Source organism: Ornithorhynchus anatinus, chromosome 7 (genome assembly GCF_004115215.2).
Source record: "Ornithorhynchus anatinus isolate Pmale09 chromosome 7, mOrnAna1.pri.v4, whole genome shotgun sequence".
In the NCBI taxonomy this organism is placed as follows: Eukaryota; Metazoa; Chordata; class Mammalia; order Monotremata; family Ornithorhynchidae; genus Ornithorhynchus; species Ornithorhynchus anatinus.
Window position 1 is genome coordinate 77,360,929 of NC_041734.1, and position 26,843 is coordinate 77,387,771.

General features: G+C 50.7%; 1 protein-coding gene across 1 annotated transcript in view; it reads right to left on the reverse strand.

Moving 5' to 3' along the window:
• The window catches only part of CDK15 (cyclin dependent kinase 15), an 89,077-nt gene extending 65,100 nt beyond the window's left edge, over positions 1-23,977 (reverse strand). The window contains exons 1-7 of the mRNA XM_029068495.2: positions 23,657-23,977; positions 22,754-22,915; positions 22,134-22,261; positions 17,354-17,433; positions 6,665-6,759; positions 3,804-3,866; positions 1,189-1,312 (exon numbers count right to left, since the gene is read on the reverse strand). Coding sequence (XP_028924328.1) covers positions 1,189-1,312; positions 3,804-3,866; positions 6,665-6,759; positions 17,354-17,433; positions 22,134-22,261; positions 22,754-22,915; positions 23,657-23,761 — 757 coding nt within the window. The 5' untranslated portion in view covers positions 23,762-23,977. The remainder of the gene's footprint in view (positions 1-1,188; positions 1,313-3,803; positions 3,867-6,664; positions 6,760-17,353; positions 17,434-22,133; positions 22,262-22,753; positions 22,916-23,656) is intronic.
• Positions 23,978-26,843: the final 2,866 nt, after the last annotated feature.

The following is a 26,843-nucleotide window of genomic DNA, read 5'->3' on the forward strand; positions in this document are numbered from 1 at the left end:
TGTCTCTATCTGTTGCCGATTGGTACATTCCAAGCGCTTAGTACAGTGTTCTGCACATAGTAAGCGCTCAATAAATATTATTAAATGAATGAATGAAAATCCGCGGCCCGTTAGCCGCTCCAGAGTCCACCCATCCCTCTCCTTCCACACTGCTCCTACCGCTTATCCTGTGGTTTTTTTTTGATGGTATTTGTTAAGCGCTTACTAAGTTCCAGGCACTGTTCTAAGCTCTGGGGCAGTTACATGGGGTAGAGAAGCAGCGTGGCTCAGTGGAAAGAGCCCGGGCTAGGGAGTCAGAGGTCACGGGTTCGAATCCCAGCTCCGCCACTTGTCAGCTGTGTGACTTTGGACAAGTCACTTCACTTCTCTGGGCGTCAGTGACCTCATCTGGAAAATGGGGTTTAAGACTGTGAGCCTCACTTGGGACAACTTGATTACCCTGTATCTGCCCCAGCGCTTAGAACAGTGCTCTGCACATAGTAAGCGCTTAACAAATACCAACATTATTATTATTATTATTCTGTGGGCCTCAGTTACCGCATCTGGAAAATGGGGCTTAAGACTGTGAACCCCACTTGGGACAACCTGATAACCTTGTTTCTTCCCCAGTGCTTAGAACAGTGCTTGGCACACAGTAAGCACTTAACGAATGCCATCATTATCATCTTTATTATTATCATTATTACATGCTAATCAGTGGGACACAGTTCCCGTCCCACTTGGGGCTCACAGTCTTAACTCCCGCTTTCCAGATGAGGTAACTGAGGCCCAGAGAATAAGAAGAAGAAGCTCTTACTAGGTGCCTAGCACTGTTCTGAGCTCTGCGATAGTCACAGGGAAATCAGGTTGTCCCACGTGGGCCTCACACTTTAATCCCCATTTTACAGATCAGGTCACCGAGGCACAGAGAAGTGAAGTGACTTGCCTAAGGTCACACGGCAGACAAGCGGCGGAGCCGGGATTGAAACCTTCTGCCTCCCAGGCCTGGGTTCTATCAACTAGGCCACGCTGTTCCCTGAACCTCCTCTCTCTCGCTCGAATCCCAGGGAAATTTGGGATGCCGTGAGCCAGGACCCCAGTTCCCAAAGGGGGCCCGATCCTGCCTGGAAACGAACAACCTCCCCAGCGGACAAGAGCGCCGTTGTTAAGTGAGCCCCACCGGGCCCGCGCGTCAAAGGAGTGACTCACCGAAATCAGCCAGCTTCAGCTCTCCCAGATAACTGATGAGTAAGTTCTGAGGTTTCAGATCCCGGTGAAGAATGTGTTGCCGGTGGATGTGTGCCAAGCCTCTCAAGAGCTGGAACATGAAGAGCTAGAAGCAACGGACACCGGATCTCAGCGTATTGGCTCGGTATCGGTTTTATTTCCTCTCGAAATAAGAAAAAAAATTCTAAAAGAACGTAGCAGATGGGGGCCGGGAGGGAGAAAGCGGTAAAAGACCACCTCCCTATTGGTTCTCTTGATGACGACGACGATGATGATGATGATGATGATGGCATCTGTTACAGTCCTCTAGGCTGTAAACTCGTTCATTCATTCAATCGGATTTACTGAGCACTGTACTGAGCGCTCGGAAAGTACAGTTCAGCAGTAAAGAGAGACAATCCCTGCCCACACCGGGTTTACGCTCTAGGAGGGGGGAAGAGTCTAGAAGGGGCCCGGAACCTGTCTGTTTATTTTTATATTTTAGTCTCCCAAATGCTCAGTAAAGAGCTCTGCACCCTGTAAGGTCTCAATAAATAAGATTGACTCCCGAAGAAACAAAAGTTTCACCCAGCTGTGCATCCCGGACTCCCAATTATAACCTTGGCTCCATTTTTCATTAGAATAGGAGCTAGAGGACGAAAATGCACCCAAATGCATCCAATGCCACCAGGAAGTGAGAATTTCAGCCCTCGTACTGTTGTTTACCGAGACCAGCGCCAGGGCAGAACGTGTTCTTACAGTTTGGAGAGAACCGAGCCAACCCCGGCATTCCTGACCACACACGGGCACGAGGGATGAGTTTCCGAGTCATCTCGGAGACAGACTCAGGGCATCGGATTGCCGACTGAATACCAGTCTACGGTGGGCCTGACTCAGATACAAAAGACCGTCTGTGAGATGCACAGCCGGACAAGGAACCGGAAGCCGGGAATACTTGCTCCCTACGTCACTCGGTGTCAAATCCCTTCATTTCTGTCCCTAATCTCCTCATCCCGGGTGAGGCTTTGTACTTCCTGCCCACTTCAGATTTGCAGTGATCTAGGCAGAGACCTGGGAGACAGAAGGTCAGGGGTTCTAACGCCGTCTCTGCCGAGTGTCTGCTCTGTGGCTTTGGGCAAATCACTTCGCTTCTCTGGGCCTCATTTCCCTCATCTGTAAAATGGGGAATGAGACTGCGAGCCCCATGTGGGACAGGGACTGTGTCTAACCCGATTTGCTTGGATCCACCTCAGCACTTAGTACAGTCCCTGGCATACGGTAAATGCTTAACAGATACCACAATTATTAATATTATTTTTGAAGGGGAAGGGAATTGCAGGCAGGCAGGAAGCTGTGAGCAAGGGGTTGTCAGTGAGAGAGAGCAGCACAGTACTTTAGTGGGTAAGAAACACTAAATAAATACCATCATTATTTTTATCGCTTTCAATCCATTCTCAATTCTCACTGTTCTGAGCAGCAAGTAGCAGAGCCTAGTGGAAATAGCCCAGGCCTGGAAGTCGGAGGACCGAGTTCTAAACCCAGGTCCTCCAGTTACCTGTTGTCTGACCTTGGGCAAATCATTTCACTTCTTAGTGCCTCAGTTGCCTCATCCGTGAAAAGCGAATTTAGTACCGCACTTGACTTGTACTTTCATTCATTCAATCGTTTTTATTGAGCGCTTACTGGGTACAGAGCACAGTACCAAACACTTGAGAGTGTACAGTGTAACAATAAACAGACACATTCCCTGCCCGCAATGAGTTTACAGTCTAGAGCTGGACTTGTGAGCCCCATGTGGGACAGAGGCTGTGTCCCACCTGATTGACTTGTGTCTGCCACAGTGCTTATTCTAGTGCTTGACACATAGTAAACACTTAAAACATATCTTATTTTTTAAAAAGGACACAAAATCGTTCTGCAGCAGTACAGTTTAGTATAATCCCTCCCACTTATGGCCCCAACAGAGAGGTGGGGGAGAGAAAGAAACGGGGGGTGGGCAGAGAGAAGCATTCATTCATTCAATTGTATTTATTGAGTGCTTACTGTGTGCCGAGCACTGTACTGGAGAGAAAGGGGGGGGAAAGAGAAACAAAGAGAGATAGAGGGGGAGAGAGAGAGAATGAGTGGGAGAGAGAGAAAGAGGGAAGAGAGGGAGGGAAAGAGGGAGGAGAGAGAGAGAAAGGGGGGAGAGAGAGAGAAAGAGGGAGAGAGAGAGAAGGGGGGGAGAGAGGGAAAGAGAGGGGGAGAGAGAAAAAGAGAGAGGGAGAGAGAGAGAGAGGGAGAAAAAAGAGAGAGGGAGGGAGAAAGAGGGAGAGGGAGAAATGAAGGAGAGAGAAAAAGAGAGGGAGAGCGAGAGGGGAAAGAGAAAGAGGGAGAGGGAGAGAGAGATGGAGGGGGGAGAGAGGAGGACAGGGAGAGAGAGGGAAAGTGCAAGAGAGAGAGAGAGAGAGGGAGAGACAGAGAGAAAGGGAGAGACAGAGAAAGAAACAGAGAGGGACAGAGAAGGGGGGACAGGGAGAGAGAGGCAGTGAGAGTAGGGAAAAAGAAGGTGAGAGAGAGGGAGACTGAGAGAGAGAGAGAGAGAGAGAAAGAAAGAGGGAGAGAGAGAGCACACTCACCCTGACGTTGTGAGGCTCCAGGCCCCCTGGGTGCTGAGACATGTACTGGGCCAGATCCGTGTGCTACGCCAGTTGGATGGGGCAAAGAGAGAGCCAAGTTAAAGCAGTGGGAATATAATAATAATAATAATAATAATGTTGGTATTTGTTAAGCGCTTACAATGTGCCGAGCACTATTCTAAGCACTGGGGTAGATACAGACTAATCAGGTTGTCCCACGTGACGCTCACAGTCTTCATTCCCATTTTACAGATGAGGTAACTGAGGCACAGAGAAGTGAAGTGACTTGCCCAAGTCACACAGCTGACAGGTGGCGGAGCTGGGATTAGAACCCGTGACCTCTGATTCCTAAGCCCGTGATCTTTCCACTGAGCCACGCTGCTCCTCTGCAGGTCCGAGGCCCATCAGGGTCATTTCCTCCCAGACCAACCGGTGGCACAGTGAAGTCCCAGAGAATCAGCGTGGCCTAGTGGAGAGAGCCCGGGCCTGGGTTCTAATTCCGGTCCTCCACTTGTCTGCTTTGTCGCCTTAGGCAAGTCGTTACGCTTCTCTGTACCTCGGCTACCTCATCTCTAAAATGGAGATTAAGACCGCGAGCCACACGTGGGACAGGGACTTTGTCCAACCTGATTAGCTCGTATCTACCCCAGCGCTTAGAACAGAGCCTGGCACGTAGTAAGTGTTTAACAGAAGCCATAAAGAAAAAAAGATCCTTCCCTAGGTTTTCTAAGCCATAGCTGCAAAGCAAAGAAAATGGTGGCAGGTTTCGCGGAGGTGATTGCCCAGAGTAAGCCCTCGGTAATTTTACTGGGGCCGGTTGGCTGACCGTCCCATCCCCAGGTTGGAGGGCTCAGGCCCCGGGGGCCTGGCCACCCGAAGAGCCTTTTGCTGAGAGCCAGGGCCCCGGGGTGTGTGTCGGCAGCCTCCTTGCCAACCCTCATGCGTTTGGGGTTCATATTTTCCCCTGCCTCTTCTGATAAGTGTGGCCTAGTGGGAAGACCACAGCCCCGGGAGTCGGGAGATCTGGGTTCTAAACCCGGTCCCGCCACTTGTCTGCTGTGGGACCTGCAGCGTCATTTCACTTCTCTGCCTCAGTTTCCTCATCTGTAAAAGGGGAATTAAGACTTTGACCCCTGTGTGGGACAGGGACTATGTCCAACCTGATTATCTTGTATCTACCCCAGTGCTTAGAACAGTACCTCGCACATAGTAGGTGCTTAACAAATATTATTATTATCACTATTATTATTATTCCAGTTCCGCCACTTGTCTGCTGGATGACGTTGGGTAAATCACCTGATTCCTCTGTGCCTCGGTTTCCTCATCTGCAAAATGGGGTTTAACTCTCTCTTCTCCACATGGCCCCTGGACCGTGAGCCCCAGGGAGAAAGGGGACTGTGTCCGACGCAATTATCTTGTATCTACCCCGGCAGTTAGCACAGTGTTTGGCAAATAATAAGCTCTTCCAATGGGGGCCGAGTGGGAGAGGACAAGCTAGCACCTGCGGGGACTTTGGCAGTGCCCAGTGGCACCATCTGCCAGGCTCCTTGGGCTCATAAGAAGCCGTATGGCCCAGTGGCTAGAACCTGGGCCTTGGAGTCTGAACGACCTGGGCTCTAATTCCTGCTCAGCACTTGTCTGCTATGCGACCTTGGGCAAGTCGTTTCACTTCTGTATGCCTCAGTTACCTCATCTGAAAAATGGGGATTAAGACTGTGACCACATGGGACGGGGACTGTGTCCAACCTGATTTACTCGTATTCACCCCAGAGCATAGTACAGTGCCTAGGACACGGTAACCGCTTAACAGATTCCACTGTGTGGCCCAGTGGGTAGAGTATGGGCCTGGGAATCAGAAAGACTTGGGTTCTTACTGTGGCTTCACCACTTCTCTGCTGTGTGACCCTGGGGAAGTCACTTCTCTTCTTTGATCCTCATTTACCTCATCTGTAAAATGGAGATGGGGATTGTGAGCCTCATGTGGGGCAGAGACTGTGTCCAACCCGATTTGCTTGTATCCACCCCAGTGCTTAGTACAGTGCCTGGCACACAGTAAATGCTTAACAAATACCAGTATGTCTTCAAGGATTCAGCCTGGGCCTGGGAATGAGAAGGACCTGGGTTTTAATCCCCGTTCCGCCTCCTGTCTGCTGGGTGACCTTGGTCAAGTCACTTCTCCTCTCTGGGCCTCAGTTACCTCATCTGTAAAATGGAGATGGAGACCGTAGGCCCCATGCAGGACAGGGACTGTGTCCAACTCAATTTGCTTGTATCCTCCCCAGCGCTTAGTACAGAGCCTGGCACACTGTAAGGTAAGCGCCTAACAAATATGACCATTACTGAAAATAATAATGTTGGTATTTGTTCGGCGCTTACTATGTGCAGAGCACCGTTCTAAGCGCTGGGGGAGACACAGGGTAATCAGATTGTCCCACGCGAGGCTCACAGTCTTAATCCCCATTTTACAGATGAGGGAACCGAGGCACAGAGAAGTGAAGTGACTTGCCCACAGTCACACAGCTGACAAGTGGCAGAGCAGGAATTCGAAGCAGATTGCACCCAGCTCTCCGGCGAAAAGGAATAAGAATCAAGAGCCTAAGAATCAAGATGGATCAGGACCCTCTTATCCGACCCTCCCGGAGGGAGAGAACCAGCGGCCGAGGCGGGGACTCGGAAGGCGGTAGAGAGAGAGCGAGACCTCGAGACTTAGAACAATAAGCCCCCCTAATCACAGTAATGAAATTTTCCACGAGACCGTCCACGTTGCAATAAAAATTTCATAGGCCATAAAATATTAAGAGATTCATTACCCGAGCACAAAGCTTTCTCCCGATGCTTTGTAAAATGCCACAGCCACTCACCATGTATTCAAAAACAAAAGTCAGAGTCTCTTTGGTGTGGATAATGTCATGCAGGAGCACAATGTTGGCATGTTTTAAAGTCTTCAGGAGGGAAGCTGGAGGCAGAGAAGGAAAGGTGAAGTCAGCGGCCCGGTAATGAAGAATCATTTCACGAGCATCGGCCTCCACCGGGACCGTAAACGCATCCGAGGAGCGGCGCGGTCTAGCGGAGAGACCCCGGGCCTGGGAGTTGGAGTTCCTGGGTTCTAATACTAATAATAATAATTATGGTACTTGTTCAACACTTAGTATGTGCTAAGCCGTGTTCTCAGCATTGAGGGTAGAGACAAGTTAATCAGGTTGACGCAGTCCTGGTCCCACATGGGGCTCACAGTCTTCATCCCCATTTTACAGATGAGGTCACTGAGGCCTAGAGAAGTGAAGCGACTTTCCCAAGGTCACACAGCAGACAAATGGCAGGGGTGGGATTCTTACCCGGGTCCTTCTGACTCCCAGGCCTGGGCTCTATCCAATTAGCCGTGCTACTTCTCATCCTGGCTCCACCAGTTGCTTGCTTTGGGTCCTTGGGCCAGTCACTTCATGTCACCGAGCCTCAGTTTCCTCATCTGTTGAGGATCCGATACCCGTGGTCCCCGTCGGAGGCCCGGGGGCTGGGCAGACCGGTGGTCTCCGCTTTCTCTACGGACCGGCGATGAGCGGGTGGGTACGAGAAGCTCTCCGGCCTGCAGCCTCCACACTCCTCCTGGGGGCTGTCACCCCCTTCTCCCCGGCCTGAGAGATGGGGACAACCCTGAAAAAGGGGCTCATGAGGTAAGGAGACCACCCCAACGCTTAGAACAGTGCTCCAGCGCTTAGAACAATGCTTGGCACATAGTAAGCGCTTTAACAAATACTATTATTATTATTATCATTATCCTGAGCTAGGCAGGACTCTGCCTCCTTTGGACAATCTGGCCTCAGGACCCCCTCCCTCTCTTGAACCAATCTCATATTAATCATAATAATAGTGATAATACATTTTGATATTTGTTCGGTATTAAGTGTTGGTACTTGTTAAGCGCTTACTATGTGCAGAGCACTGTTCTAAGCGCTGGGGTAAACACAGGGGAATCAGGTCGTCCCACGTGGGGCTCACAGTCTTAATCCCCATTTTACAGATGAGGGAACTGAGGCACAGAGAAGTTAAGTGACTTGCCCACAGTCACACAGCTGACAAGTGGCAGAGCTGGGATTCGAACTCATGAGCCCTGACTCCAAAGCCCGTGCTCTTTCCACTGCGCCACGCTGCTTCTCTATGCTTACTTATAAAGGATAATAAAGGATCGTTGAGGATTGAACATATCTGGTAACAGAGAGGAGAAGTTTGAAGGTAACAGGTGAGGAGAGAGGGATAGGGGAACTATGAGGAGAATGTTAGGAGGAGATTCTGGGTAACTGGAGGCCGTTCGCTTCTCACTGATTTCACTAATATCTGCACCACTGAATCAGGATTCGGTTTCCAGATGAAGTGTCAAAATTGTTCAAAAAGTAACAACAACAAAAAAATCAAAATAAACCACAGTTTTAAAACATGTAAATGAACCTTCTGAAAATGAAAGTGAAACCCTCATCTTAAACCAGGCCATGGAACAAGGTTAACTGAAACGGCAAACGTGTCCCAAAAACAAATCGAGTGCTTACTGTGTCCCCGGCACTGTACTAAGCGCTGGGGTGGATACAAGCAGATCGGGTTGGACACAGTCCCTGTCCCACATCGGACTCACAGTCTCAGTCCCCATTTACAGAGGAGGTCACTGAGGCCCAGAGAAGTGCAGTGACTTTCCCAAGGTCACACAGCAGAAAGGTGGTGGAACCGGGATTAGAATCCATGACCTTCTGAATCCCAGGCTCATGCTTTCTCCACTAACCTATGCTGCTTCTCACACCACGCTGCTTCTCCTGTTAGGAACAATGATAACATTGATAATAATAATATGTACTAAACCCTTGAAGTCTGCCACACACTGTGCTAAGCAGTGGTATAATAATAATAATAATAATTGTGGTATTTGTTAAGCACTTACTCAGTGCTAGACACTGTACTAAGCACTGGGATGTAAAGAGATAATCAGGTTGGACAGTATTTGGTCAACAAAGTCTAAGAGGGAGGGCCTACATGTGTATAATCGGGCTTGGGAGTCAGAGGTCATGAGTTCAAATCCCAGCTCTGCCACTTGTCAGCTGTGTGACTGTGGGCAAGTCACTTCACTTCTCTGTGCCTCGGTTACCTCATCTGTCAAATGGGGATTAACTGTGAGTCTCACGTGGGACTCACGTGAAGCAGCGTGGCTCAGTGGAAGGAGCACGGGCTTTGGAGTCAGGGCTCATGAGTTCGAATCCCAGCTCTGCCACTTGTCGGCTGTGTGACTGTGGGCAAGTCACTTCACTTCTCGGCGCCTCAGTTCCCTCATCTGTGAAATGGGGATTAAGACTGTGAGCCCCACGTGGGACGACCTGATTCCCCTATGTCTACCCCAGCGCTTGGAACGGTGCTCGGCACATAGTAAGCGCTTAACAAATACCAACAACCTGATGACCCTGTATCTACCCCAGCGTTTAGAACAGTGCTCTGCACATAGTAAGCGCTTAACAAATAGCAACATTATTATCATATAATCCCTCTGGTGATATGTAGGAGGAAACTAAGAAGCCAAGTGATTAATCTCCAGGATCGCACAGCAGATAATAATAATAATAATCTCCGAATTGTTAAGCGCTTACTATGTGCCAGGCACAGTACTAAGCAGTGGGATGGATACAAGCAAATCGGGTTGGACACGGTCCCTGTGCCACGTGGGGCTCACAGTCTCAATCCCATTTTTGCAGATGAGGGAACTGAGGCCAGAGGAAGTGAAGTGACTTGCCCAAGGTCACCCAGCAGGTAAATGGCAGTGTCGGGATTAGAGCCCAGTTCCTCCGACTCCCAGGCCCGTATTCTTTTCACTAGACCACATGAGGACTTACTGGGTGCAGACCACTGGGCTAAGCACTTAGGAGAGTAAAGGGCAACGGAGTTGGTGGACACGTTCCCTGCCCACAACAAGCTTTCAGTCTAGAGCGGGAGACAGACATTAATATAAATAATTATAATAATAAAAAATAGCTATTATACTGTCCTCTCCCAAGCATTTAGTACAGTGTTCTGCACATAGTAAGCATTCAATGAAGATCCTTGATTGATAAACAAATAAATAAATAAATATGGTATTGACATAAGTGCCGCGGGGCTGAGGGTGGGGTGAACATCAAATGCTCAAAGGCATAAGGGATTGCAGAATAGAGGAGTCAGGCAAAAGAGGGCTTAATCAGGAAAGGCCTCTTGAAGGAGATAATAATAATTATAGTAATTATTATCGTGGTGTTTGTTCAGTGCTTACTATGTGCCAAGCACTGTTCTAAGCCCTGGGGTAGATACAAGGTAATCAAGTTGTCCCACGTGGGGCTTTCAGTCTTCATCCCCGTTTTACAGATGAGGTCACTGAGGCCCAGAAAAATGAAGCGACTTGCCCAAGTTCACACAGCGGGCAGGTAGCCGAGCCGGGATTAGAACCCACCTCCTCTGACTCCCCAGCCCGGGCTCTTACCACTAGGCCACGCTCCTTCTCTTTCTACTCCTTGATTTTACTTTATATTTCTCTTTTTCTCTATTCTATCTGTCACTCCCAACTGGATATGCCTGTTTACATGAGGGTTCACTTAATTACAAACATAGCTTTTTGGGAGATAAAACCAACAGAGATAAACTTCCTTACGAAAATTAAAATGGTGAACCAGAGTCTATTTCTACAACTGCTCCCCGAGAGAAAGCAACTAAATTATTAAACATTCTCCGCGGACGCTGAATGACTTTGAACTCCAAAGAGAGACCAACGTAGCAGAAGCTCGCGCATCATCATCCGAGAATCGTGAGGCAGGAGACGGAAAAGTTTCATTATTAGCTCTATCCCTCTTATCACACAGCCTCTCGCGGGCTAATTTCACACGAAAATGAACTCATTTGCACAACAACCTCGATGCGCGTTGGCGTCTACTTTCAGAAATAGCACGAATCTCCTGCCATCTTCTTCCAAACCGTAATAAAATCGTTAGTAAATGACTGTGGCGTTTGTTCAGCCACTTACTAATATGCTAAACACTGCACTGAAGCCTGGGGTAGATGGAAGATAATCAGGCCGGACACCGCCCATGCCCGGCTAAGAGGGAGAGGGAACAGGCATCAAATCCCAGTTGACAGACTGGGAGACGGAGGCCCAGAGAGGTGGAGTGACTTGCCCGAAGTCTCCCAGCAGGCAGTTGAAGCCGGGATTAGAACCCAGGATTCCACCCTGGAGAAGCAGCATGGCTTGGTGGAGTTCCCTCCTCTGTAAAATGGGGATTAACTGTGAGCCTCACGTGGGACAACCTGATTACCCTGCGTCTACCCCAGCGCTTAGAACAGTGCTCTGCACATAGCAAGCGCTTAACGAATACCAACATTATTATTATTATAGAGCCCAGGCCTGGAAGTCAGAAGGACCTGGGTTCTGATCCTGGCTCTGCCACATGTCTGCTGCGTGACCTTGGGCAAGTCACTTTAATTCTCTGGGCCTCGGTTACCTCCTCTGTAAAATGGGGACGAAGAGGGTGAGCCCCATGTGGGACAGGGACTGTGTCCAACCTGATTAGCTTGTAAATAATAATTGCGGTATTCGTGCCGGGCACTGTACTAAGCACTGGAAGGGATACAAGCAAATCGAGCAGGACACAGTCCCTGTCTCACTTGGGTCTCTTTGTCCCCATTTTACAGAGGAGGTAACTGAGGCACAGAGAAGTGAAGGGACTTGCCCAAGGTCACACCGCAGACAAGAGGCGGAGCCAGGATTAGAACCCATGACCTTCTGACTCCCAGGCCCATGCTCTATCCACTATAATAATAATAATGCTGGTATTTGTTAAGCGCTTACTACGTGCAGAGCACTGTTCTAAGTGCTGGGGTAGATACAGGGGAATGAGGTTGTCCCACGTGAGACTCACGGTCTTCAACCCCATTTTACAGATGAGGGAACTGAGGCCCAGAGAAGTGAAGCGACTTGCCCACAGTCACACAGCTGACAAGGGGCAGAGTCGGGATTCAAACCCATGACCTCTGTCTCCCAAGCCCGGGCTCTTTCCGCTGAGCCACGCTGCTTCTCCGGGTTGGAATCCTGGGTTCTAATCCCGGCTTCACCTGCCTGCTGGGAGACACTATGTCATGCTTGTATTTACCGCAGTGCTTAGAACTGTGCTTGGCACATAGTAAGTGCTTAACAAGTATTCTTCTTCTTCTTTTCCTCCTCCTCCTCCCCTTCATCCTTCTCCTCCTCCTTCTCCTCCTCCTCCGTCGTCTCATGAGAAGAGCAGCCTGGCTAGCCGGTAAAGGAATCCTTTCCGCTGGGATTTGAAGAAGGGAGCCCTCCTCCGCGTCGCCTGGTGACGGGGTATCCCCGGCCGACGGATGCGCCGGTGATACCTCGCCTCTCCGATCCGGGCTGGCGATCCGCGATTGGGGAGAATGATCTCCGTCTGGGCTGGGCGGCTCTTTACTTTCCCCGGGGCCCTTCGGCTTTGGTTCGTCCCCACCTCGCGCCCTGAAGCCCCCGCGGCAAAATGGGCCGACGACGCCAGGCCCTCAGAACCGGGCCTCGGGGCTCGGAAGTGGCTAAGCCACCCACTCGTCGGGGGCTTCCCAAGCTGGCAAGTTGGAAAGTGAGCGGCCAGCCGGCTCCAGGGCGCTAAGGATTCGGACGTGGTTTTCATTAACCCAGTACAGAGTGAAGCATTCAATAAGGTAAATGAGTAAAATAAAGAAAGAAAACGGACAATTGAACGTGAAATTGCAAACACCTGGGCTACATAGTAAGTTCCTTAGCAACCACACAGTAAAACCTCATTCGAAATCCCCAAATTGATCCAGATTGGGTTTCTCGGAGGCCTGCTGAGAACCATCTGTTGGCAGAGCGGGGGAAGATTTCCAGACAAAATGCCCTCCGGGAGAGAATTTCAGAACCCGAGCCCGGCAGAGAACTAAGATCCAGAAAGGCCCAGAGGGGCAGGAGAAAGAGAAGCAGCGTAGCGTAGTGGATAGAGCGCGGGGCCGGGAGTCAGAAGGTCCTGGATTCTAATCCCGGCTCTTCCACTAAGCCATTAGTGTCACGCCCGGGCTCTAGCCACTGAGCCATTAACGTCTATCTCCCCGCTAGATTGTAAGCTCACTGTGGGCAGGGAACGTGTCTGTTATATCGCCGCGTTGTCCTCTCTCAAGCACTTAGTACAGTGCTCTGCACACAGTAAGTGCTCAATAAATATGACTGACTGACTGAATGATTGATTGATAGGGTCAGGCTCCCAGGAGGACAGCTCCAGTTTCCCACCGATTCGAACGCCGTACAAAATGGCGACCGCATGAGGTCCCTGAATGGCCCGGAATCATGATTGTGGAGGGGGTCTGGCTTTCTGGAGGGGTTCTGGTTTTCTGGAGTGATGCCAACAGCCACCCTACGCCCATCCCTCTCTTCCCAGGCCCCGGGAATGGACTATTTCATCGTGACCCCCCCCCCAGCCACCCAAGGTGTCTCTAAACCGGAGGATGGCAGGGTTTCCCTCTTGTGGATTGCGAAGCAGTAAGGCCCAGTGGAAAGAGCACGAGCCTGGGAATCAGAGGATCTGGGTTCTAATCTCCGCTCCGCCACTTGCCTGCTGTGTGACCCTGAGCAAGTCACTTCGCTTCTCTGGGACTCAGTTCCCTCACCTGCAAAATGGGGATTCAATACCTGTTCTCCCTCCTACGTAGCCTGTAAGCCTCTTATGGGATCTGCTTATCTTGTATTTCCCCCCGCATTTAGAACAGTGCCTGGCACATAGAAAGCCCGTCTACTTGTTTTGTTTTCTGTCTCCCCCCTTCTAGACTGTGAGCCCGTTGTTGGGTAGGGATTGTCCCCATCTGTTGCCAAATTGTATTTTCCAACTGCTTAGTACGGTGTTCGGCATATAGTAAGCACTCAATAAATACGATTGAATGAATGAATGAACACAGTAAGCACTTAACAAAGACCGCATTTATTATGATTATGTTTGGCCCGGGAGCTCTGAGTTAGAACTGTGCTTCTTTTCTCTTTTCCCACCCCCTGCACCTTTGGGACACTACCAGAGCGGCCTGGGATATTAGCACGGGATGGAGGGAGATAAGAAGAGAGATGAAACGGAGGTAGTTTTGCTGTCACTTTGGCCTCTCCCCCTCTGCTGCCCACCACTTCCCGAAAGAGCGCGGGACTGGAAATCAGAAGACCTGCCTTCCCTTCTCAGCTCTGCCGTTGGCCTGCTGCGTGACCTTGGACAATTCATCTAACCTCTCCGAACCTCATTTTCCTCAGAGATAAGAACACTTCTCTTGTTGCTCTTGGACTCTGAGGCCCACATGGGATTGGGAATGTGTCCGATCTGGTTACCCTCCTCCTTCTCCTCCTCTTCCTCATCACCAGTGGTATTTATTGAGTGCTTACTTTGTGCAGAGCAATGTACTAAGTGATTGCCCCTTGTCAGCTGTGTGACGGTGGGCAAGTCACTTAACTTCTCTGTGCCTCAGTTCCCTCATCTGTAAAATGGGGATGAAGACCGTGAGCCTCACGTGGGACAACCTCATTCCCCTGTATCTACCCCAGCACTTAGAACGGTGCTCTGCGCTTGACAAATACCAGCATTTATTTATTTTTATTTTACACTATAGCAGAGTTGGTAGACATAGTCCTTGCCCACTATGAGCATTTAGAGCAGTGCTTGGCACATAGTAGACATTTAATAAACACCACTGTATTGCGTAACGTTCTGTACACTGTAAGGGCTCAAAAAAATATCACTGATTGACTGACTGATTGATTGATTTTAAGTTATTACCCCTCTAGCCCAAAGAGGAAGTAAAGTGCTCTGGGTATTGCTTATTGGTCACATCCTGGTTGGTTTGAATGGTTTAACTTCTGGTGGTCTTAAGTAACCATCAGCCTCAGCCATGAGAATCAATCAATAAATCCACCCATCACCATGGAGGAAGCAGAAATTGCTTTATTCCCTAGGAAAATAGAAGCAAAAGGGAGACAAAGATTGTTTCCTCCCAAAGAGTTGTCCGAATCATAATCTTCAATGTCATTTAACCTCTCTGGGCCAAGGTTTCTTTATCTGTAAAATGGGGATAAAAAACCAGCTCCCACCCTCTCTCTTAGCACTGTGAGCCCTGTGTGGGACAAGATTTTCAATCCGATTGTATTTATCTACCCCAGTGCTTAGAACAGTGCTTGGCACTTAATAAATACCACTCTTGTAATGGTTATCAAACTATTTCCAGACAAAGTCACCATGGAGAGATAGCCCAGCTCTAAAAGTCAAGTACCATGGCTTAGTGGAAAGGGCACTGGGCGGGGAGTCAGAGGACCTGGGTTCTAATTCCTGCCCTCCTGCTTGCCTGCGGTGTGAGTTTGGACAAGAAACTTGGCTTCTCTGGACCTCAGCGTCCTCATTTGTAAAAGAGGGATTAAATCAATCAATCAGTCCTATTTACTGAGCGCTCCCTATTTGCAGAGCATTGGACTGAGTGCTTGGGAGAGTATAACACAACAGAATTAGCAGATATGTTCTCTGCCCACATGGAGCTTACAGGTTAGAGGGGGAGACACTGATATGAATAAATAGGTAAGTGATGAGATACATTTTAGAGACATGTACATATGTGCTGTGGAGTTGGGGATGGGATGAATATCCGGTGCTCAAAGGTGCATACATGCTCATACATGCTCAAAGGTCAAAGTGCATACATGACGAAGAAGAGAGAGTGAGTCTGGGGAAAGAGGGCTTAATTGGGGAAGAATTAAATTCCTATTCCCCTATTTATTTTGTCAATGAGGTGTACATCACCTTGATTCTATTCATTAGCTATTGTTTTAATGAGATGTTCTTCCCCTCGACTCTATTTATTGCCATCGTTCTCGTCGGTCCGTCTCCCCCGATTAGACCGTGCGCCCGTCAGTGGGCGGGGACTGTCTCCATCTGTTACCGAATTGTACATTCCAAGCGCTTAGTACAGTGCTCTGCACATAGTAAGCGCTCAATAAATACTACTGACTGAATGAATGAATATTCTCCCTCCCTTTTAGACTGTGAGCCCCGGGTGGAATGGGGACTGTGTCCAATCTGATTATCTTTTATTTACTCCAGTGCTTAGCGTAGTGCTTAGCACACGGTAAGCCTTTGGGAAGCAACATGACCCAATGGAAAGAACATGGGTCTGGGAGGCAGAGGAACTGGGATCTCATCCTGGCTCTGCCACCTGTCTGCTGTGTGACCTTGGGCAAATCACTTCACTTCTCTCTACTTCAGTTACCTCATCTGTAAAATGGGGTTCAAACTGTGAGCTCTAAGTGGGACAGAAACCGTGTCCAACCTGATTATCTTCAATCTACCCCAGTTCATAGTATAGTACCTGGCCCACAATAAGTGCTTAAGAAATACCATTAAAAAAACAATAATATTAACACTGAGAAGCAGTGAGGCTTAGTGGCTAGAGCCTGGGCCTGGGAGTCAGAAGGACCTGGGTTCTAATCCCGGCTCCACCACTTGTCTGCCGGGCGACCTTGGGCAAATCACCTAACTTCTCATGGGCTCAGTTACCTCATCTGTAAAATGGGGATTAAGTCGGTGAGTCCCATCTGGGATAGTGTCTGTGTCCCACCTTGTATCTACCCCAGCCCTTAGAACAGTGTCTGACACATAGTAAGTGCTTAACAAATACCAAATTAAAAATTAGCAACCTACCTCACCTGGGTAAGGGTCAGTTATGCAAAGTGAGGACAAAACACCTTGAAAATAGAACAAGGCTAAAGAAGCAGCGAAGCCTGAGCAGCAGGGCCTAGCGGATAGAGCCCAGGCCTGGGAGTCAGAAGGACACGGGTTCTAATCCTGACTCCACCACTTGTCCGCCGTGTGACCTTGGGCGAGTCACTTAACTTCTCCAAGCCCGTCAAAGGGCAGGAACTGTCTATCTGTTGCCGACTTGTACATTCCAAGTGCTTAGTACAGTGCTCTGCACATAGTAAGCACTCAATAAATACTACTGAATGAATGAATAAATTCCCTCATTTATAAAGTGTGGATTAAGACCGTGAACCCTATGTGGGGCAGGGACTGGGTCCACCCATCATCTTGTTTCTACCTCGGCGCTTAGAACAGTGCCTGGCACACAGGAAGCGCTTAACAAATACTATTATTATTAGTAGTAGTAGTAGTTCATTCTCCCCCAAAGGGGTCAGATCAACAGGAGCGGGGCTCAGTGGAAAGAGCCCGGGCTTGGGAGTCAGAGGTCTTGGGTTCCAATCCCAGCTCTGCCACTTGTCAACTGTGTGACTGTGGGCAAGTCACTTCACTTCTCTGGGCCTCAGTTCCCTCATCTGTAAAATGGGGATGAAGACTGGGAGCGTCATGTGGGACAACCTGATTACCCTGTATCTACGCCAGCGCTTAGAACAGTGCTCTTCACAGAGTAAGCGCTTAACAAATACCAACATTATTATTATCTTTATTATCATTATTATTATTCTTATTTTTAGGAGCTCTGTCTGGGTCGAGGCTGCAAATCATTTGCTTACTTACCTTCCCGGATGGCGGTAAAGGGAACTCCTTCCTCCGCGTTCATGCTGATGACTTTCAGAGCTACCAGCTGGCCATTGATCCTGCAGGGGTCGAATGAAAGGACACACACACACCCACGCACACCACGCAACAAAAACACACATACGTACACACCCTTTTACCACAGGTGCCTACTTTTCACTGCGAACACACTGGCAGAATCGGGGCAGGGATTTTACGAGAGCTGGGAACTGGGCTTTGGAGAGGGAACAGGCCAGAATGTCACCATTTTGGGCCTCCTCCTCCTCCCTGACTGGAAAGGCCGAAGCACCGTGGGAGAGCTGGGGTGACGGGATCAGGAATCCAGCCCCTCGGGCTTCGAAAGGTCGACGGCACCTTTGGTGCTCATCCGGAAGGTCCTCGTCAGCCAGCGACCCCCCCGCCCCGCCCGTCAACCGGGGCCGTCACTCCTTGCCATAGGAATCCGCTGCCGAAAGATTCCTGGGACCGTTCCAGATGCTCCGAATATGCTTTTTAACCTAATCTGAAGCTGGCTTCTCTGAAATAGAGCTAACCAACGTTTTCTTAGAAATCCCCAATTTTCTCAAGTAGAGAGAGAAAAACAATCGCCACCGGAAGCTTTGCCCTGAATCGGCCTCGGGCATGTGTGACCCGATGGGCCCGACGTTATTTTCCTCTTCTTCCTATTCAGTGAGGGTCGAGCAGCACACCCCCTGAACCCCAGAACTGAGGGGAGGATTCCACCATCCGTCACCCCCCTGCAACTCCCTGCACCCCGTCCCCCACCCCAGTTCCGTCCTGACTCTGACCCTGGCCTGGAACCCCACCCTCAGCCCCACGACACTTACGTATATGTCTACAATTTAGGTTAGTGTATATCTCCCCCTCTAGACCCTAAGCGCCATGTGGGCAGGGTTCATATCTACGGATTCTATTGTCTTGTATTCTCCCGAGCACCTAGTACAGTTCTCTGCACACAATAAGTGCTCAGAAAATACCTCTGCTCCTCTCAGGCTCGCACCTGAAGAGTTTCCAGTCCTCTACCAGTCACGACTACAGGATGGAGAGTGAAGCAGAGGCCTGTCCATCCCATTCCTAGCTTGGGCAGTGGCTAGCGAGTAGAAGGCCATCTGCTACAAGTCAAAACTCACCCTGGCTGGGCAGCGGCGACACGGGAGAGTGTCGAGGGCAGAGACTCGTTTACTGCATGGAAGGAGGCGATGGTAAACCACTCGCAGATTTTTCCCAAGAAAACTGATGGATAGGCTACCAAAACGATTGCAGATGGAAGTGGGGCCTTCTAGGAGACGTGGGTGTATGGTGTCGCTATGGGTCGGACACAACTCGACAGCATAAGACAGTAACAACCACAAGTACCTGTGATAGATTGATTGATTGATTGAAACTTGGCTTCTCCCCATCCTGCATTCCCCACCCCCCCCTTAGTCCTGCCCCCTCTCTGCTTCCGGCATTCACGAGGAAAATTTTGCCCCTCGACTTGGCAATAGCAACAACAGAAACATGCTTGGTACATATAAGGGCTGACAATTCTAGACTGTAAGCCTGTTGCGGCCAGGAATTGTCTCTCTTTATTGCCAAATTGTACTTTCCAAGTGCTTAGTACAGCGCTGTGCGCATAGTAAATGCTCAGTAAATACGACTGAATGAATTGAATGAATGTGAATAATAGTAATGACGGCATTTGTTGAGCGCTTAGTACGTGCAAAGCACTGTTCTAAGTGCTGGGGGGGATACAAGGTGATCAGGCTGTCCCATGTCTTAATTCCCATTTTCCAGATGAGGTAACTAAGGCCCAGAGAAGTGAAGTGACTTGACCAAAGTCACAGAACTGACAAGCGGCGGAGCCGGGATTAGAACCCATGACCTCTGACTGCCGAGCCCGGGCTCTTTCCACTGAGCCCCGCTGCTTCTCTTAGGTGATTTGGGCCCTGTTGGAGTAATCTGGGAGGGCTTCGTGGGGAAGGTGGAGGCCCTTGGGGGCAACAGACCTTCTCTATAGCTCAGCTTCATATTTTAATTTCCTCAGCATTTGGAACAGAGATTGGGTGCAGGTGGGGAGCCTAATGAATAATCCTACTGATGTGACTCGGTACGACTTCTACTGCTATCGATCACTCAGTCAATCGGTAATATTTCTTGAGCACTTTACCGTAGCCAGAGCACTCTACTAAGCACTTGGAAGTGTACAATACAACAGAGTTGATGGACGCATTCCCTGCAAACAGTGAGTCTACAGAACGGGAGATGGACGTGAATATAAATAAATAAAATATGGTTATGTATTTAAGTGCCTTGGGGCTAAGGGTGGGGCGAATATCAAAGGCACAAAGTTTACAGATCAAAGTGCATAGAGGATGTGTAAGGGAGGGGGAGCCGTGGGGAAAAGGGATCTCAGTCAGGGAACGTCGGAGGAGATGTGATTTTATTAGTAATAATAACGTTGGTATTTGTTAAGCACTTACTATGTGCCAAGCACTGTTCTGAGTGCTGGGGTAGATGCAGGGTAATCAGGTTGTCCCACATGGGGCTCACATTTTTGATCTCCGTTTGACAGATGAGGTAACTGAGGCACAGAGAAGTGAAGTGACTTGCCCAGAGTCACAAAATTGATGTGGCGGAGCCGGGATTAGAACTCACGTCCTCTGACTCCCAAGCCCTGGCTCTTTCCACTAAGCCATGCTGCTTCCCAGTGATGCTTTGACCAGGGGGAGAGGGGAGGTCTGGTACATGTAGAGGGGAGGGAGTTCCAGGACAGAGAGAGGATTCTTACTTCGATTGTGTTGCCAGGGGAAGCCCTACAGCACTTACGTATATATCTGTAATTTACTCTGTATCTGAATTTACTCGGTATCTGTATTAATCTGTATCTGTATTAATCTACATCTGTATTATGAATTTAATCTGTATTAATATTACTATCTCTCTCGCCCCCCCCCCCCAGACTGTAAACTCACTGTGGGCGGGGAATGCGTCTGTTTACTGTTGTATCATACTCTCCCAAGCACTTAGTACAGTGCTCTGCACTCAGTAAGTGCTCAATAAATACAATTGAATGAATGTGGATAAGGGGGCCGCGGTGAGGTAGGCGAGATGGGAGCACAGTGAGCAAGCTGGAGTTAAGGAACAAAGTGTAGGGACTGAGCTGCTGGAGTAGGAGATCCACGAGGTAAGGATTACTACTAGCGTGAATGGGATTTGGCAAAGGACTGTGATTTTCGAGTTATTAAACAGTGACTAATCCCAAGAGTTTGATCCAGAATGCCGGTTCCAATTCCCTCCATCTCCCCGACTCCGAAGGAAGGACCGGCAGGCGAAAATCTCTGGGGTATTCCACATCAATCAATCGATCGATGGTATTTATTGAGCACTTACGCAGAAGCGGGACTTTCTGGAGAAAGTATATCCATGGAGTCACTATGAATCAGAAATAACCCGACAATAATAACAATAATAATACTGGGTGCAGAGCACTGTACTAAGTGCTTGGGAGAGTACGGATTAAGAGATTCCATGGGTTAAGGCTTATCTGTTTAGTCAAGGAAAATGTTACCAGTGACATTTGTGGAGTGCTTAATCAATCAAGCTCTTGGGAGAGCACCACACGACAATAGAACAGATTCCCTGCCCACAGTGAGTTTACAATCTAGAACGCTACACTAATCAATCGATCGATCGATCGATAATAATTGTTGAGAGCTTACTGTGTGCAGAGCACTATACTAAACACTTATGAGAGTACAATACGAAAGAATTAGCAGTCACATTCCCGGCCCATAACGAGCTCACAGTCTAGAGGGGGAGACAGACATTAACATGAATAATTAAGTCATTTATAATATATAATTTAAAGATATATACATAAGTGCTGTGGGGTTGGGCGTGGGGAGAATATCAAATGTACTAAGCTCTTAGACGAGGACAATACTTGTCCTTCTGTGACCTCGGGCAAGTGACTTCACTTTTCGGGGCCTCAGTGACCTCATCTGTAAAATGGGGATTGAGACCGTGAGCCCCATGTGGGACAGGGACCGTGTCCAACCCGATGTGCTTCTATCAACCCCACTGTTCAGTACAGCGCCTGGCACACAGTAAGCACTTAATAAATTGTCTTGTTTTATGCCGTCGAGTCGTCTCCGACCCATAGCGACGGACACATCTCTCCCGGAGCGCCCCACCTCCACCAGCCGTCGTTCCGGTAGCGGATCCAGAGAGTTTTCTTGGTGAAAATCCGGAAGCGGTTTACCTTCGTCTCCTTCCACGAAGTAAACTCGAGTGTCCGCCCTCGGCTCTCTCCCATGCCGCCGCTGCCCAGCACGGGGGAGTTTTGCCTCGTGGCCGACGGCCCGCCACTCGCTAGCCACCGGCCAAGCTAGAAATGGAGCGGACAGGCCTCTGCTTGACTCTAACTCCCGTGGTCGACACTGGTAGAGGCCGGGAAACTCTCCAGGTGCCACCCTGAGAGGGGACTTAATAAATACCACAATAATCACTATTCTCTGTACCTCAGTGACCTCATCTGTAAAATAGGGATGAAGACCGTGAGCCCGGTGTGGGACAGGGACCAAGCCCAACCGGATTTGCCTGTACAGTGCCTGGCACGTAGTAAGTGCTCAACAGATACTAGAATTATGATTATCAGAGTTGGGAGACACAGTCCCTGCCCTCCAGGAGCTGACGGTTTCTTTGTCCCCCTCATCGCTGGAGCGGCCCAGCGAGACGCTGCCCCCCCGCCCCCCGGAAGGGCCGTCCGCTCACTCACCGGCTGATGCCTTTGTAGACGGTGGCGTAGGTGCCCTTGCCCAGCTTCTCCAAGTTCAGGTAGGACGAGGCTGCTCCGAAGGGGAGGCCCGGCCTCGGCTGCGGCGGACGCGAGGGCCCGCGTTTAGCCTGGGGATTCAGGGGGACACGGGTTCCAATCCTGCCCCTGCCGCGGGACCTACCGGGGGAAGGTCGCATGGAGGAGATGCCTCGGAAGGGCAAGGGGGCGGGGATTGAGGGGCCCCGGGTTCTAATCCCAGTTCTGCTGTGTGATCCCGGGATTGGGACGGGTCACTTGGAGAAGTTGACCGGGAAGGGGAGGGGGTCGGGATCCAGGCGTGGGTGACCCCGGGCAGGTCTGGGCCTCCGGCCCCTCATCTGCAAAATGGGGGCGAGCTGCGGCTCTCCCAACCTCTTAGGAGGCGAGCCCAGCGTGGGACAGTCCCGTCCGGTCTGTGTGGCTCGGATCTACCGCAGGACCGCCGGGCAACCAGTCCTCCCACTGATGACCGTGGACGGCCTTCTCGTTTGCCCCCAGGACTGAGCGAGAGCTGCGGGGCACCGGTGGGCGCCGGGGGATGGGGTCCGGTGGCCGAGGGATCCCCTGGGCCGCACACTCACCGCCGGGAAGCCGAGGGCCGGATCCCGCTCCCGGGAAGAGTCAGTGGGGCCGTGAGGTCCGTCTCCCCTGCACGTCCGGGGCCGGAGGGGAGGGAGGGAGGGCGGAGAGTCCGATGGCGTAGCCGCCGCCGTCGCCCCCGCTGCTGCTTTTACCTCCAGGAGCTGGAGGACAGAGCCCAGGCCGAGACCCGGGGCAAAACCAAGATAGGCCGCGATGAGGGGAGGGTGGGCGAGGGGCCGATGAGGGGGCCGTGTCTTCTCTCTCTTTGTGCGTCTCTTCTAATAATTATACTATGTGCCAGAAACTGTTCTAAGCACTGGGGCGGATACAGGCGTATCCTATTCCCCTCATCCAAAGCTCCCACCGGGGTGTCAGAGCCTCTCCCATCCCACCGAACCTTACTAACTACCTCAGGCTGGCCCAGCCCGGCTGGTGAAATTTTTCCCTGGGGCTCGGGACCATCTCCGGCACTGTTATGTCTGTTTGCCCACATCCCCCTCTCTCTGACCTTCACGGTGAGCGCGCGGGCCCTCAGCAGCCCGGGCCTCTCGCTCTGCCGCACGTCACTCCTGCAGGGAGCCAATGTGCCGGGATGCCAGCAGCGGGGCCTCCCTCACACTCCCCTTCAGGCGCCCCAGAGGGGTCAAGGCCAACGAACCCTCCCTGCCGCTGCAGTCCCAAACACCAGAGGAAATAAAAAATTCTCCCTCCACTCAGAGGAACCCCCCCCCCCCCAACCCCGGGTCGCAGGATGCAGCCCGCAAATCCTCCAGGGGCCATTCCGGCGGCTCATTCGCCTTTCCACCGGATGCTTCCCTCCGTGGAGAATGCGGATTCCCGGCGGGGATCCACCGATCTCCCCGATTTATCGGAAGACGGACCGGACCGCGCACGCCAGATACCTCGACGGCGGGGGCGGGCTGGCTTCTCGGCCCTCTGCGGGTGTCTCCGACCCCCACGTGGGAGCAGCCGCACCCGGAGTTGACACACAGCTCTTGACCCATCATCCGCCGCTCCGTCCGGGAGAGAAAGCCACCCCGGCTCTCCTCCGCGGCCCCCGCCGGCTCGGCCCATCCCTCTCCGGTCGGAGGTCGGTGCTGCCGGGGAGCTCGTCCGACTCACATGAGATCTGAGCTTGAAAGCACCCTCATGTGACTTCGGCCATTTCCCCCTCCGAGGAGACGAGACCTCGGAAGGAAGGGCCGCCCGCTTCGATCCAGACGTGCCGCTCCAAATACGCGCGTCATGCGGTTCTACGGAGGGGGGCTTTCTAATGGACCGGATCTCGGAAATCGATGCTTTCATTCCCGCGTTGGAGGGATGCCACGCGCTTCTGAGCGGAGGTATCACTGGGCAGTCAGGTGAGTCTCCTTTACCAGAATATAAAGCGGTGGGAGGAAAGGCGTAGTGCGGCTTACTGGATATAGAGCACGGGCCTGGGAATCCGATGCCAGCCCCATGAGGGACAGGGACTTTGTCAAACCTGATTACCTTGTATCTACCCCAGAGCTCAGAACGGTGCTTGGCACATAGTGATTGTTTAACAATTAATAATGATTAATAACTAAGAAGGAGAGTAGCGAGGTGAGGGAGGAGGGTAGGTAGAAGCAAATCAGGTTGGACACAGTCCCTGTCCCCTGTGGAGTTCACAGTCTCAATCCCCATTTAACAGATGAGGTAACTGAGGTCCAGAGAAGTGAAGTCCCCTCAGCGCTGTGCTCATCTGTGTATATTTTTATTACCCTATTTATTTGGTTAATGAAGTGTACATCCCCTTGATTCTATTTATCGTGATAATATCGTCTTGTTTTTGGCCTTCTGTCTCCCCCGATTAGACTGTGAGCCTGTCAGTGGGCAGGGATCGTCTCTATCTGTTGCCCAATTGTACATTCCAAGCGCTTAGTACAGTGCTGTGCACATAGTAAGCCCAAGACCACCCGGCAGACACGTGGCAGAGCCGGGATTAGAACCCATGACCTTCCGATTCCCAGGCCCGTGCTCTATCCACTATGTCATGCTGCTTCTCATTTTCATTATTATTATTATTATTATTAGGAGCTGAGTACTGATCCCAGCTCTGCCACTTGCCTGCTCTGTGACCTTGGGTAAGTCACTTCACTTCTCTGGGCCTCAGTTTCTCCATCTGTACAATGGGGATTCAGTATCTGTCTCCCTTCTCCTTTGACCGGGAGCCCCCTATGGGGCAGGGACGGTGTCAGATCTACTTCTATAATAATAATGATGATTAAGGGTAATAATTATGAGACCTGTTAAGCGTTTGCTCTGTGCCAGGCACTGTACTAGCCTCCGGGGGAGGTACAAGCTAGCCAGGTTGGACACAGACCTTGTCCCACCTGGGGCTCACGGTCTAAATAGCCCGGATCAATTTTCTACAGAAACGTTCAGGACGCCTGTCTCCTCAAAAAACTCCCGTGGTTGCCCATCTACCTCCTCATCAAACAAAAACTCCTCACCGTTGGCTTTAAAGCAGTCCGCCACCTGACCCCCTCCTACCTCACCTCCCTTCTCTCCTCTTCCATCCCAGCGCACACACTCCGCTCCACTGGTGCCGCTAGCCTTCTCACTGGGCCTCCAGCTCGCCTGTCTCGCCACCGACCCCTGGACCGTGTCCTACTACAGGCCTGGAAAGCTCTCCCTCCTTAAATCCGCCAAACAGTTGTTCTCTCCCCTTATTGTAGGCCCATCTCCTCCAAGAGGTCTTCCTAGACTAGGCCCCCCCTTTCCTTATCTCCCACTCCCTCCTTCCTCCCCCTGACTCGCTCCCTTTGTTCTTCCACTTATGCACATATCTGTAACTTATTTAACTGGATTGATGTCTGTCTCCCCCCCTCTAGACTGTAAGTTCACTGTGGGCAGGGAACGTGTCTGTTTATTGCTGCGGCGTCCTCTTCCAAGTGCTTAGTGCTCTGCACACAGTAAATGCTCAATAAATATGATCGAACGAATGAATTGAATCGCCATTTTACAGATGAGGAAACTGAGGCCCAGGGAAGTGAAACGACCTGCCCCAGATCGATCTGCAAACGAGCGGCAGAGCTGGGATTAGAAGCCAGGTCCTCTGACTTCCAGATCCGGGTTCATTCCAGTAGGTCTCACTGCTTTCACAGTGCTTTGCATATGAGAAGTGTATATTGTACCACATCATTCATTCAATCATATTTATTGAGCGCTTACTGTGTGCAGAGCACTGTACTCAGCACTTGGAAAGCCCAAGTCAGCTTTGCTTTAAAAAAGAGCTTTTACTAAGCTCCCATGCCCTTCTAGGTGTTGAAACGGGGGTGAGCTGACGGACACTAGGGGTGTGGGAGCCACAGCTGATTTTTGTATGGTATTTGTTAAGCTCTTACTATGTTCCGGGGGCTGTCCTAAGCACTGGGATATATACGGGATCATCAGGTCATACACAGTCCCTGTCCCACACGGGCTCACAGTCTGAATCCCCATTTTACCGATGAGGTGCTCGAGGCCCAGAGAAATGAAGTGACTTTCCCAAGGTTCAAAGGCAGACAAGTGGCAGAGCTGGGATTAGAACCCAGGTCCTTCTGACTCTCGGGCCCGTGCTCTTTCCATCAGGCCGCACTGCTCACGGGCCTCGGCCCGGGGCGGCCTTCCGGTGGTAAACCAGAGCACCAGTCCACTGGGTAAGTCCTGGAGTCTGCAAGCTCCTGTTGCGGTACCAGTCGTTCTCCATTTAATTCTGGTCTGCAACTGTGTCACCGCTAAACACGATTGGGTAAAAACATACTTTTTTAAAAAAAAATTTAAACCTAGAGAATAAGTCCCACAGCTTCCCTCCTGCACGCCAAAATCCTTCAGTTAATAATAATAATGGTGGTATCTGTTAAGCGCTTACTATGTGCAGAGCACTGTTGTAAGCACTGGCGGGGATACAAGGTGATCAGGTTGTCCCACGTGAGGCTCACAGTCTTAATCCCCATTTTACAGATGAGGTAACTGAGGCACAGAGAAGTGAAGTGACTTGCCCACAGTCACACGGCTGACAAGTGGCGGAGCCGGGATTCGAACCCGTGACCTCTGACTCCCAAGCCTGTGCTCTTTCCACTGAGC